Below are 14575 nucleotides of genomic sequence, written 5' to 3' on the forward strand. Positions count from 1 at the left end.
TTCTAAAGCCTATGACTGAAATCTAAAATCCAGGAGTTTTTTTTTTTTTTTTTATACCAGAATGAAAAAATATTGAACACAAGAAAGGCTCCTGGGACTGAAACAGGTAGAATTTTACTTTACCTGCTGAAGTTCATCTCGTGATATTTTGTCATCTCTGTCAAGGTCATACAGACGGAAGGCAACTATAAAGAAAGAAAAAAAAAATAAGTTTTGTGCAAAACTAGTCTCAAGATTTTTCAAAGTCATCAGCATTTAGTTAAATTATTTGGTCAGTAAAAGCAGATTAAATGTTTTCATCTGGAGCTCAAATTTCCCAATTCAAACGTAATTAACTGGCATAGTCCTAGTACAGGAAAAACAAGATGTCCAAGAATAAAAGAAGCTAAATATTTCAGTAATGTTACGTGGACATGTCAGACAATGATGACAAGCAAAAGGTCAAACGCAGTAGCCTTGGTGTGGTGCTCCACTGGGGGAGCATAATATGCATTACTCAGAGCTATTGTTCTTCACCAAGAGAAGTGATCCTGTCCCCAATTATTCAATTATCCCTCTGCCACTCTAAATGCCAGGGATCCCTAGCAAAAAAAAACCCTCAGTCACAAGCAGTAAAGGCTAGAGTAGTAATAAAACGCATTCCCAACTCCTCACTTGGGATGTTACTGACAGTTATGAGATGCTCAACCAGGTTCAGGAGTTTCACAACTTTGACTTTTTAAAACCGCTCAGAAAAGTTTGTTAGGCTACATAAACACAGGTGGCCTTTTCACTGGCAACATTATACTCTATCTTAATTAAGTCCATAAACCCAGAAGACCTAACAGACTTGGTTCAAAAGATGACACTTTGTACAGTTTGACAGCTGAACATCATTCTGACAGCATCAAATGATTGGGGGAATAACAGTTTTTTGGCAACAGTAAAGTCACAGGAAGTGAGACAAAAGCTGACAGCGTTTTTAAAAATAAGCTAAATTCTTTAAAAAGCGATTTAATACTTGCATTGATTACTAGCTTGTACCTTAAACAATGACACAAGAAACTAGAACACAGAGGTAAATCGCTACCAATTCCTGTTAAATGTTAAAACAGACACCAAGTGCTGTAGTGGGATTTTTTGTTAAATGAAAATTCCATTTCTTGGGGGGGGTTACCCTAACACTCTACACAAAAAAAAAAAACTGATGTGGGGAGGGGTGGGGCAGTAGTCCCTTTACACACTAATTTAACTTTTACACTAGATTACATACTCCTTTTCCTCTGCTATTAACTGCATATTACAATCTGCATTTCTTTTCCTAGTCTCGATATTGTACTTGTGCATTTTCCCCTACAAACTTGCTAGTGCTTCTCATATATTACTAATGTTGAGTAAAGGGCTCAATGGAGTGCATCTCATCACTGTGTCCTTGACTGTGAACTGTAAAATGTTTTTGTTTCAAATATATTGTATGTTTATATGTGGAACTTTTCAAAGGTCTCTGTTGAAAAATGGGTCTTCCAGGCCAAGTCGGACTTTCCCAGTATGCAAATGATAAAGCAAATATCAATACATTTCTCCACCTGTCTGCATCAGTCTATCTACCCATCTGTAGACTATGTGTATATGTCTGTCCGGGTCCCTTCACATGGTCGACATTTCAGAATATCGAAGACCATATGGCCGAGACCATATGATCGACATTCGAAATGTCGACCATGTGGAACCGGCATCTCCATACAGTGCAGAATGGAAAGATTTCCATCTTCCGCACTGTAGTGTGATCTCAGAGTAGGTATATTTAAGTTCCGGGGGGGTGCATGATGGTAAAATTTTTTTTTCCCCCCAATGGTTGACATTTCGAATGTCGGTCATTACGGTCTCAGCCATATGGTCTTCAACATTCTGAAATTTCGACCATATGAAGTAGACCCATCTGTCCATACACTGAATTATGCATACATAGGAGAAGAATAAATGCCGGGATTTACTGAGCAGCAAACATCTGTGAATGCTTACCTAACCATATCATTGCTACTCTGACTTGGGGAACATCCAACGTCCTCCATAACTGCAAGAACTGTTGCGCAGGAAAAAAAAACTAACATAAGAACAAGATATAGGAATCTAAGCTAAGAATTTAATATATTCCACATTTCAGTGCTGTGTTTAAAAAGGAATAGGGTAACAGCACAAAAGTAAAGATGCAAGACTTGGTCAACAAATTAGATAGTGCAAATGAATGTCAAGTACTTAAGAGTTTAATGGGGAAAAATTCCGTAAAGAACCAAAATGCTGATGGCAAAGGTTTGTTTTCTTTTTAAATGAGACCAAATTTATCAGATAATTCAAAACTATAAAACTCAAAACTTACGACATTGGGACAGGGAGAACATCAACTTTATTAAGCTGGGTTTTTGATTTTCTTATCTGCCTTACTGCACATTTGTCTGCTAGTTTTCCTCATGATGAAAGGATCCTTTTTACACAAATTCATAACAAAAGGAGCAAAGCGAAAGGTAGATGAAGGTAAACAGCATTGTCTCCATTTTCAAAACTGCCACAAAAACGAGAAAACCAATGAAGGGGATTTTCTGTATTGTTTTCAGAAAACACTAAATTCACCCACCTGTAAAGCATCAATGCACCAACAACACAGTTAAGAAAAAATATACCGCCCTTTAACATTTTATGGCCTAGCTCGTGTCCATAGATTTGTTCACAGCATTTGACACTTTAGATCACATGAATATTAGCAGGACTTTAATCTCAAAAAGTGGATCCAGTAACCTTCCAATTTATAGGCTCAGATCTGACACACACCAAATCCTACAGACAAAGAAATGTATAATTTCTATTTGTGATTCATAACAGGAGTTTCTCCAGAGAGATGAGGCCTTTATTTTTATATAGTTAATTACTCACAAATCTGGTGTTAAATTCAAAAAGAAAAACAAAAATCATAAGCTGATGGCACAAGCAAAAGTACTTATTGTAAGATCTAGACAAACAAGTTCACACTTGTCAAAGACTAAAGCCACAGGCCTCGAGTCAGCTGAGCGTCTAAAGCTTTAAGACTACAAGCCCTTCCCTGTCACCAAAACGGATTGCGAACAAATAATCAGAAATCATCCAGGTGGTGCTGCGGTAGCATTGTCGCATCACAGTAAGACATTGTCTTGTTTGATTCACAGTTAGAGCATCTTGTGTGTGGAGATATGCGTGAATGGGCGTACCTTCGTTGAAGGTTGTGCGTCAGGGCCAGCAACTGGGCACATAAAAATCTACTGCCAATCATTAGCGGACCGGAGTTCCGCTGTGGCGACCCCTAACCAGGAAAAGCCAAAAGACACAACATCCAGATCACATTTGCAATTAAGAAGGGAAAATGAAAGAAATAAAAGAAAGTAGAGATACAGTTAGAGAAAAACAGGGGGCTGGAGGGAGGGTAACCAGGACTGCAACAGTGAATACACTCTAACATCTACATTTATGGTAAGTGTACACAACTGTACTATGTTCTTCGTGTTTCATTGTTGCAGTCATTACATTTGGGCAGATTCCCAAAGCTATGGTTGGGAGGAGGAATTTATACAGAATTAGGACCAGCTATAAGGCCCTGCAAGACGGCAGTGGCAAAGCCAGCTCTGGATTTAGAGAAAAATGGTAAATGATAATGCTTGGTGAAAGTATGTACACAACTCCAGGTGGCAGTTTCTAGAATATCCCTGGTAGGAACACCTCTGAGAAAGGCTGCAGAAGTAGATGCAGCCCTGGTGGAGTGAGATCTGATCCCCTAGGGGATAGGTTTTCCATGGTGCTTATAGCAGAAATGAATGCAATGGCTTATCCATTTAGAAATGGTTTGTTTTGAAATAGCCTTCCCCTCTGCAGCAAATGCTACTAGCAATTGTTCAAATTTTCTTTTAAAATTTAGTTCTGTCCAAGTAAAATCAAAGTTGTCTGTGCATGTCCAAGGAATGCAGAATCCATTTCCCCTTGGTTCTGTGGATTGGGAAAGAAGGTTGGCAAATGAATGGACTGATTAAGAGCCACACTGGAAACCACCTTGGGCATGAAGGATGGATGGGTCCTCAGAGATACCCTGTCCGCATGAAAAATGATGAAAGGCTCCACTGCCATAAGGGGCTGTAATTCACATATTCTTCTAGCTGAAGTGACTGATAAAAGGAAGGCTGTTTTTTCAAGAAAGAAATGTTAAGTCTGCAGTAGCAGCTGGCTCAAAAGGAGGTACAGTGAACTTCCCCAAAACAAAGTTAAGGTCCCAGTCAGGCGTAGGAGCTCTCCTGGGTGGTCTCAAGTTCTTTACCCCTCTGAGATACTGTTCGAGTAGGGGGTGAGAAAAGAGGGGTGGTTCTGTGTTATAGTGAGCTGAAATAGCTGAGGCATGGATTTTAATAGAGGAAAAAGACAGGCCCTTGTGAAGCATCTCAGTTAAGTACTGCAAAATATGAGGTAAATTGGGCGCTGCTGTGCTCATCCCTAAAGATTGGTTCCAGGCATGGAATCTTTTCCATTTGTCAGCATAAGATTTTCTAGTACTAGGTCTTCTCGCCTCCAAGATCCATCACAGGTTTGCTGAGGGATGCCAAGGGTGAATTTAAGCGATTAGCCAGGCTGCAAGGTTCAATGTTGGAAGATGAGGGTGCAGGATTTGGTTCTCCTGCTGCGACAGCAAGGAAGGTGTCTGAGGGCAGGTACCATGGAGATATTTGTGACATTGCGCAGGAGTGGGTACCAGTGTTGGCATGGCCAGTCTGGATCAATCAAAATCATTCTTGGTTTGTCCTGTGACTTTTAGCAGAACTTTGGTGATCAGAGGTAGAGGGGGAAAGGCGTAGACTGATAGGTTTTTCCAGCTGAAGGAGAAAGCATCCACTTTCCAGGCTTTTTTGTGGGGAGTCCTTGTGCAAAACTTGTCCAACTGGTAGTTCTGGGGGGAGGCAAATAGATCTAGGTCAGGGCTCCCCCATTTGCTTGCCAACATGTTAAAAATCTGTGTTTCCAGTTTCCACTCATGTGGGTCCAGGAGATTTCTGCTTAGTCCGTCTGCCAGTGTATTCAATTTTCCTGGCAGGAATTGAACTTGTAGGTGCACTTGGTAGCTCAAGGCTGTGTTCCACAATGTCATGGCTAGTCTGCAGAGGGGGTAGGAATGTGTACCCCCCTGCTTGTTTATGTACCACATAACCATGGTGTTGTGTCAGTCTTTGCCATTAGTTGTCCTGGAAGAATGTAGTCCTTGAAGGCTTTCAGAGCATTCTGTACAGCTAGCATTTATTTTTGATTGATATGTAGGTGCATTTGACTTGGGTTCCATTTGCCCTGAATGCACTTCCCTGCCAGGTGAGCCCCCCCATGCATAGTCTGATGCATCGGTAGCTAGGGTTTGGGTGGCAGGGGGTAGTGTGAATGGTAGTCCCTTGTTTAGGTGGCAGGCCTCTGCCCACAATAGGAACTCCAGGCATAGGCAAGGTATGATGGGAATCATTGTTTCCAGGCTGTGACAATGTTGACTCCATAAACTTAAGTACCACTGTAGGTTTCCTCATATGAAGTCTTGCATATGGAATTAGAAGAATGCAGGAGGCCATGAACTCAAAGGCTTGCAGTATTTGTCTTGCAAGGATCAGGGTTTTTGTGGCCACTTGTTTGAAGAAAGTTACCAGATGAATTTGCTTCTCTGGCGTGAGGAAAGCCATCTGGGCAGTTGTATTCAAGCTTTCACCCAGGAATGTAATCTGTTGAGGGGGGGGGTACCCCGTTGTGATTTAGTTTTGTTTATGGTGTACCCCAGACAAGCTGGAACCTTTTTTTTTTTTTTTTTTTTTTTTACAAATGACAGATGATTCAGAAGTATGCCTTGGTTTTCTGCCTGAATTAGACAATCGTCCAGGTATGGATATATTTGAATATTTCTTTCCCTGCAAAATGCAATTACTGGAGCCAGGCACTTTGTGAATACCCTGGGCGCAGTAGACAAGCCAGAGAGCAGTGTGGAGAACTGATAATGCAAGTAGCCTGCTTTGAAGTGTAAGCATCTTCTGCAAGATTCCCTGATTGGAATGTGCAGGTATGCTTCTTTTAAATCTAGAGATGCCAACCAGGCATCTTTACCTAGCATAGGAAGCAACTGGAAGAGTCAGTATCTTGAATTTTGGAATGTCCAGAAAGGTGGCGTTTAGAGTAGACAGGTCCAGAATTGGACGCCATGATTTGTCTTTTCTGGGTACCAGGAAAAGCCTGGAATAAAAACCTTGTCCCTTTTCCTCTTCTGGTACCGGTATATATTATAAGAAGAAAAATATAAAGGAACAGAAAAGGGATGTTTATTTTATTACTACGTACTCATTAATATCAGATGAAATTATTGATATTATTAAATCTAGTTGGAATATCTCTAAAAAAGAGATAGATTGTTTACAAGATAAGAAATTGTCATTTTCTTTTAATAGGGGTAGAAACATTAAGGATTTTATTGTGCATAGTAGGTTTAATAGGCCAAAAGTAGAAATAATAGATAGTATAAAAGAAAAAGGTACAATGGTTTGTGGAAAGTGTACAATTTGTAGATATGTTACGGTACGCTTTGATAAAATTAATAATAAAAACTTTGAAACAAATGAATGTTTCTCATGTAAAAGTGAGAGAGTTATATATGCTATCAAATGCACATGTAATAAATTTTATATAGGCGAAACAAAAAGACAATTTTCTTGTAGAATAAAGGAACACATTAGGGATGTGAGGAATAATAAAACAACTAGTCCTATAGCCACTCATTTCAATGAAATACATAATGGTAGTCTGGATGGTTTTGAAACGACAATTCTGGAAAAAGTATTTTGTAATAAATTTATGAATGATGAACAAGTAAAACAGATATTAAGAAAGAAAGAAGCGTTTCTGATTTTGAAATTTAATACTATGTCCCCTAGGGGACTTAATCAAGAATGTTTCTGGAGAAGTTTTGTGTAATCATGTAAATAGTTTTTAGTGAAGTTTTGAGTAATTATGTATATAGGTATGTGTTCTTTTGAAAAAATACTTGGTTCAAAAGGGTGTATATTTGGTGTAATTAATCAATTATGTTATTAATCAATTAGTAAACTGCTATATATAGTTGAGTGAATTTTAAAAAAAAGTGTACTCTGTTAAAGGCTGTTGGCCGAGGCGCTAGAGCATTTTATTTCATCTTGGTTTTTCAAATAAATTCCATCTGAGGAGTTGCTGGCTTGCAGTTTGTGGTTCTTCATCTTCTGCAAGATTCCCTGATTGGAATGTGCAGGTATGCTTCTTTTAAATCTAGAGTTGCCAACCAGGCATCTTTACCTAGCATAGGAAGCAACTGGAAGAGTCAGTATCTTGAATTTTGGAATGTCCAGAAAGGTGGCGTTTAGAGTAGACAGGTCCAGAATTGGACGCCATGATTTGTCTTTTCTGGGTACCAGGAAAAGCCTGGAATAAAAACCTTGTCCCTTTTCCTCTTCTGGTACCGGTTAAATAGCCCCCATGTTTAAGAGGGAAAGTACTTGTTTTTGAGCCTCTGCCCACTGATTTGGGGCCAGGTCTGGCCACCCGTTTGGTGATGGCAACGTGTGGAAATGAAATTTGTATCACTGGGACACTATATTTAAAACCCATTTGCCCTGTGTTAGGAGTTCCCAGTTTTTTGCATGAAAAGCAATCTTTCCCCCCAAAGGAGCGGCTAAAAGGCAAGTGCCTGGTAATTTTAAAGGAAAGGTCATTGAGACAGTTTACCATAGGGGGTGTCTTATTTCAAGATTTGGAAGTGGAGGCCCCCCATTGCTTAGTTCAGAGTCCCCTGGGACTGAATCCTGGTGTCTGGGTTTGGCTTGAGAGGATCTCGAAGGAGCTGGAAAAGACCAATTCTTAGTAGGCCAGTGCCTACTAAAGCTTGGAGGTTGCACTTGTAAGAAATTTTTACAGATTGCATAGATTTAGCTTTATCTTCCATCTTTTTTAGTACTTCTTATTCCTTACTGCCAAAAAGGCGGTCCTGATTTAAAGGAGCATCCAACAATTTTGCTTTAACATGATCAAACAGAGATTGCTCCTTAAGCCAAGCATGCCTTCTAAGCACAGACCCAGTAACAGCAGCCCTGCAAAAGGCCTCTAAAGAATCAAAACCACATTGCAAAGTATGTTTTTCAACTTGTTCAGCAGAACGCAATCATCATCTTCTTCTTTCGGCTTTTCCCGGTTAGGGGTCGCCACAGTGGATCAACTGTCCGCTCATGATTGGCAGTGGAGTTTTACATTGTCGAGATGCCAGCCCGGCACCCAACCTTCCACAGAAGGCACACACACACACACACACACACACACACACACACACACACACACACACACACACACACACACCTAGGGCCAATTTAGAGTGTCCAATCCACCTACTGCACGTCTTTGGGATGTGGGAGGAAACCGGAGCACCCGGAGGAAACCCACGCGACCACAGGGAGGACCTACAGACTACACACAGACAGCACCCCAGCCGAGAATCGAACCGGAGAGCCTCTTGCTGTGAGGCGGCAACGCTAACCGCTGCACCACCGTGACCACCCATTCAGCAGAATGCAATAAATCCTGTAAATCTTTATTTTCCACACAAGTCATAAATCATCATCATTTTCTGTTTAAGCAATCCAATAATATGCTGGTGATATTTTAACATATGAAATTGGCAGTTTAGAGCCCTGATTGCCAAGGTTGCAGAAGTATAAAAGCTTTTTACCCCATCTATCCAGGCCCTGGAGTCTCTTATCAGAAGAAGGAGTAGGATTTTTAGAAGTAAGAGCCTAAATGGCTTGGGCCCCTGAGAAATGGTTTCTGGATCTGCAACAGGATTTTTGAAAAGGAACTTGTGGGACTCAGGAACCCTGTAGTATCTGTCTGGTTTACTAGGAGCCGGAGCCAGGGAATCAGAGGCCATACTGGATTCCGAAAACACAACAATGTTTAGTCCAGGAGGTATAGCCAAAGGCCTATGCTGAGGAAGAAAGAAATCCTTAAGCCTCTTTTTTGAATCAGAAAATTCCTGACTTTCCCAGTGGAAATGCTCCCTTAAGGTATGTAAAGTTTCCTCAAAAGAAAAGTCCTGGGGGGGGGGGCAGGGAATGGAATCCTCTGCATCGGAATCCTCACAAGTAGGTATGGACAAATCTAGGTCATTAGAAGAGGCAGAAGAAAGAGTCCTGGTCAGAAGATTCATGGTCAAGCTCAGCCCTAGGCCTCTTAGAAAGGGGTTGACTACCCCTGATTAGAGTAATTAGATCTTCAGCCATTTTGATAATTTGTTTTTTAAGCATAGGGGCCTGAACATGTGGCCTGGGCGTCAGTTTTTTAGACATAGATCAAGATTTAGGCCTTAGTATTGAAGGTGGAGTCTGTAGGCCTGAATACACCCTCAGAAGCCGGTGCCTGCACAGCGGCTCCGGACCCATCCAAGGTAGAGAAATCTGTGAGTTCCATAGGTGAAGCATCTCGTGGCATACTGGACTCCAAATGGGTCTCAGTACAGGCCTGCGTGTCAGAAGTAGCAGGTATCAGGGGCTGCAAAAGTGCCTCACTGAGTACCGGCGAACTGGCGACTGGCTTAGAAGCGTCATCTGCAGTTTTGGACCTTGGCGGCCTGTCTCTGTCTTCATCTTAGCCATTCGAATACCGGCATTCTGAAAAAATGCAAACAGACGTCATTTCTGGATAATTAAACAGAGAACAGAAATATTTAGAGGCAAAAATGTACAGACGACGGATAGTGCGCTGATTAAATAAAGCACAAAACCGACAGCATGGTACGTTGTGGTCAGGGCCTAGGCAAGGAATACAGTACAAATGAAAATCTTTGAGGTATTTGCTTTCCACAAGTAATGCAATTATTAACTTTTACTGACATCGGTAAGGAGCAAGAAAAAAGTATCCCCAACGGGGTACTTAACTTTAAGGTAAAGACTTCGGTTCTGAAACTCAAAAACGAAAATTTCAGGAGTCTGACGATCGGCACTTGCAAACTGCTTCTGCTTTGGGCACTGTAAGAATGATGTAATGGCGTCAGCTGCATGTTTTATACCCCTGACATCATGGAAGAAGGGACAGCAACCAATGCAGGACCCAAGACTTTTGTTAATCAGGCTGACTGAGGGCAACCTGCCAGCAGATTACCCAAATGCAACGACTGCAACAGTGAAACACTAAGAACATTGGGCAAAATTTCCTCATGAAATTTCCTTACTAAACACGCAGCACAAGGACTTGCAGAGCAAGTTTGTTAGCACAGCACTGTGGGTAAAAGGTAAGGGGAAGCTTGTAGCCAGGGAAAGTTTCAGATGCTAATCTGATTGAAGGCCTGCCTATGGCTTTAATCTTGCTATTTGATGACGATGGACTTCAACTCAGTTTAATTATTTTCAGAAGGTGTCTTATGCTCCTCAATATCTGGATTAAAAGCAGATTTTGATGACATTTAAAGTAAGCAATAGCACAGTCTCAGTATTACTCAGTCCATCACCATCACTGTTTGTCTTCTAACTCCCGTTGGCAACAAGTTAGAAATAGGACATGTCAACCTTTGGGTGCTCTCTGAAAAGTACTACAAATATCGATAAATTAGAGAACTGAAGTAGACCATCTCTATACCAATTTAAAACATGGGTTGATTGTGCTTTACTTTTTCATGTAGTCTAACCATGGACAGGAAGAGGGTGCTGGGAAAAGCAGTTTCATTATCCCCTTTTGTATTATTATAAGTGGTTTCAAAAAGCAACAAGGTCTGACTATTACTGGTCCATTTTATAAAACTAATCTATCCAGCCACAACTCCCTTTTTCCATTTCTGCACATGGGGTCAAGGTGTCACTAACAGTGGCAATCATCTAGAGCCAAGGTTCGTAAAAATAATCAATAAAAGTGTTAAATATAGATACTAGCAAGCCAAAGCTGGTTAAAACAATTTCAGTACAACTAGACAGACTTATGTAATGGGTGCCAGCAAAACTGTCCAGTAAATGTTAAAATTTAGGAGGGGACACTACACCACCATCTCTTTTTATCTTATTACTCCCTTTAAATGTCACTGGAGTACCGATTTTTTTTTTGCCATTTTTGCCTTCACTTGCTGACATTCAATTATCTCTTCAAATGAACACAGCCCATTCATTCCACATTCAAATGGAACTAGCCCACCAATGTAAAAGGGCAACAGCTGTTTGAATGAGTCAGCCGTTCACGTAGCCACGTGAGTGTTTTGTGCTTTCAAACGGCATCTCAGCACCTCGGGGCATTTCCGATGGGCTAACCCAAAACCCTGGGTGAAGGTAGTATGATTAAAATTTACTATGGTAGCCCACAACACCTTCCCCCATGAGTGCATGTCTCCAGAAGCCCACCTGAATGCCAACACTTAGCATTTGCTTAGTGAGCCTAATGCCTGCTCCAAAGTTCTGTACTTGCATCCCACCACTCCAAGGGACTTCTGTAGTACATGGCCAAATATACCATGCCCTCCTCCCAGGATTGGCATTCCCATCATTCACTCAACTATGTCAGTCAGTCTTGGCCTAGAGGGATCACAAAGTCCTTTACGGACTCGGGAGTTAGCATTCTGAAAGGGTTTGTCATTATGTGAAGATGGATGCCCCTTACAATTTTGTCAAAGAGAAGCCAGGTGGCAATACCGATACTATGACCTTCTCTAAAGCCACTGTGGCTCTTAAAGAATGCCACAATTCTAAGTGTCCTGTAATATCCTTTTCAAAGGATTTTTTTGAAGTCTCTTACTTTAACAGCTATCCAATCTAGTTGTTCTTGCATAAAATCTTAAATGTCAGATTTATACATCCTGGTTTCGATTCCTTCACTCTGCATGCATTTAAGACGGGTCTATATTAAAACATCGAATGCTTAAAACAGCGAACGATGTTTCATCGACCCTTTTTCAGCAATAGCTGAAAATGTCGACACCTCAGAACAGCAATTTCTTTCCTAGGGAAAGAAATCGCTGTTCCAACCAAAATAAAAAACAGTAAACATTTCCAGACACATATACACTTACCTTAACCCTTACCCTTAGGTCAGTAACTGTTGCACATTTACGCTTGGGAGCTACACCGGACAAAGGGGCCACACTACAGTGCAGAACATGGTAAAGCAACAAAGCGGTCAAGCGACTTCTTTCCCAGGGAAAGAATTCTAACAGCCACTTCGCTGTTTTGCCCGTTTGCTCTTTAGGTGTCTATGAAAACGCATTGGACAAAACGCGTTTGTCGTTCTAATAGGAACCCTTTAAAACACCTTGCATAATATCACAATACTTGTGTTGGGTGGGTCACCGAGGCATGTCTTTTTTCTCCTTATATGTGGATTCTAGACTGGCGATCTTTATTTGCCATTAGTGCCATATGCTTACTACTTTTCCCATTTATACATTGATCTTTCTCTGTCTTTAAGGATGCTAAGTATTTTACTTAGTGTGTAGTGTGTGTGCGTGGGGGGTTTGGAGATTTCCATTTTCTGGTTATGGCTTTGACATTACACTGTACCATCTACACCAAACTATGCTGCATTTTGCTTGATTGCCTCTCATACCCATAAAGTATAAGGAATTCTTAAGTGGCGTCTTCTCCCCTACTAAATGCTACAAGACTTCCTCAATCTTCAATTTAAAAGGTGCTCGACTTTGGGCAGCTCCAAAAAATGTGCTCCTATGTACCTCTACTATCCTCCTGACAATTTCAACAGCTAGAAATAGCATTCGGGAAAATGTGAGCTAGCCTGCTTGGTATATAAAAACCCTAAACTGGCATTTCCACCAAAACACCATCTTTTAACTCGTCAAGTTTTGGACATTTTGGATATCACCACCTAGTCATTTACCATTATCACCTCTTCTACTAGTACAACTAGCTTCCGGTGCCTCCATCACTATAACCTTTAGAGATAACCGTATTACTTGGTGGGGGGTGTGCACTATGCTTCCTTCCCCAGAGATGGCGCCTTAACTTCAGCTAACCATTTTACCACTCGAGGCCATTCCTCCCTACTTATTCCGATCCAATCCCTTTTTAAGGATTTTAACCAATAACGGCACTACTGGTACCATTGTGTAATAAGGGGCTTGACAGCAGTTGTGTATTCTGGAAAAAGTTCTCTGAACTCATTCATAAGTGGTAAAATAGTTAAAACTTGACCATGCCAGTTTAGGAGTGAAAAGTCCTCCAGTACCTGTGAAAACAAGCTCAAGGTCATGACTTTGTAGGGCAGCACAAACAGAAAACCAAGAGCATACCAAGAACCTCCCCTATGTGTGAGCTTCCTTAAGTGGAACGGGCTTTACAGTAAAGATGTACTGCCGGCTAATTAATGTTCAGCAAATTATCTGTAGTAGCAAACCATTTCCTTGAAACTGGGCAACTTGCCCAGACTGCGAGACCTCAGAGGTTGTTATGCAGAGTAGTAGCAGGAGCGAAACTCCTTGCAGGAAGGTTGTGAAAAGCATCCCTTCCACTTAATTTTGAAAAAAGACACAGACACAGATTTGTTGAATGGTAGTACATTCAAGGAGCCCATAGGTGAAAGTGCTGCCTAAAAATTAACAAAAATTCTTAAGTGAAGATAGCTTAATAAACTTGATCAGACATTTTAGCATGCAGCACAAAGCATTTGGAGGACTAGTATAACCAGCAACTCTGTTAAATACATATTTAGAAGAGGTTTATTTCAATTCGACCGCTTCCACTGCAAGAGGGATTAAAGCCATGACTATGGCCCAGGCAACAAGAAATAGAATAGTTGCTTGGACATCTGCTGGAGTGGACTGTGACTGTCCAATTAAACAATCCCTTGAAGGAAAAGCAGTACAAATACACCAGGGCAGGTATTCAGCCAACAAGACACTTTAATGCAGTAAGCCTTTTAACAAGTGGACAGTGGAGTACACTCACACAAGGATCAGTTACTGTGACCATGGTCATTTATCTCTTGTCCAGTGCAGGGGCTTGTGACAAACTACCACTACTGCCAGGATGCTGGTAAGGGTGCACAACCACCACTAAAATGATCTTTAGGACAGCCTTTTCCAGGAAACTCTCACCTTCAAAAGGGAATACACAGGAAAGGGGAACAAAACAGGTCTGGCTAACAGGAGGACTGGCTCTAAAGCACATAGCTTTATGCTTATGACTGGCTTGATCAAATTTCATATAGCAACACATACGGTAATTCCATTTGGCATGAATACAAAATAAACTGCTGCTTTAAAGCATCCAAGGTTTTTGAGCATCCCATACCCTTCTGAAGGAAACATGAAAGGTCTAACCTCCCAACTGCGAGGAGTGCTATAAAAAGGTATTAACAGATATGACGTCAGAATAAGAGCTGAAGTATGGTGGCAAGCCAACATAATAGGGTATTAAGTTTCAAACCAATGAACAAAAAGGTCACAACGGGGGAAATAAGCCAGAGAGCGCTTACATTTGAAAGGGTGTTGACTGGTAATTGAAAACCATATCTACATACTACTATTTAGAAAATCCATGTGCTCTTTTCCTATAGAAAA

General features: G+C 41.0%; 1 protein-coding gene across 1 annotated transcript in view; it reads right to left on the bottom strand.

The window, feature by feature from the left end:
• The window catches only part of CHP1 (calcineurin like EF-hand protein 1), a 234686-nt gene that overhangs the window by 91857 nt on the left and 128254 nt on the right, over positions 1-14575 (bottom strand). Inside the window, exon 5 of the mRNA XM_044074206.1 lies at positions 124-185. Within this exon, the coding sequence (XP_043930141.1) occupies positions 124-185 (62 nt within the window). The remainder of the gene's footprint in view (positions 1-123; positions 186-14575) is intronic.

Source organism: Protopterus annectens, chromosome 6.part0 (genome assembly GCF_019279795.1).
Source record: "Protopterus annectens isolate FY-2018-M chromosome 6.part0, PAN1.0, whole genome shotgun sequence".
In the NCBI taxonomy this organism is placed as follows: domain Eukaryota; kingdom Metazoa; phylum Chordata; order Ceratodontiformes; family Protopteridae; genus Protopterus; species Protopterus annectens.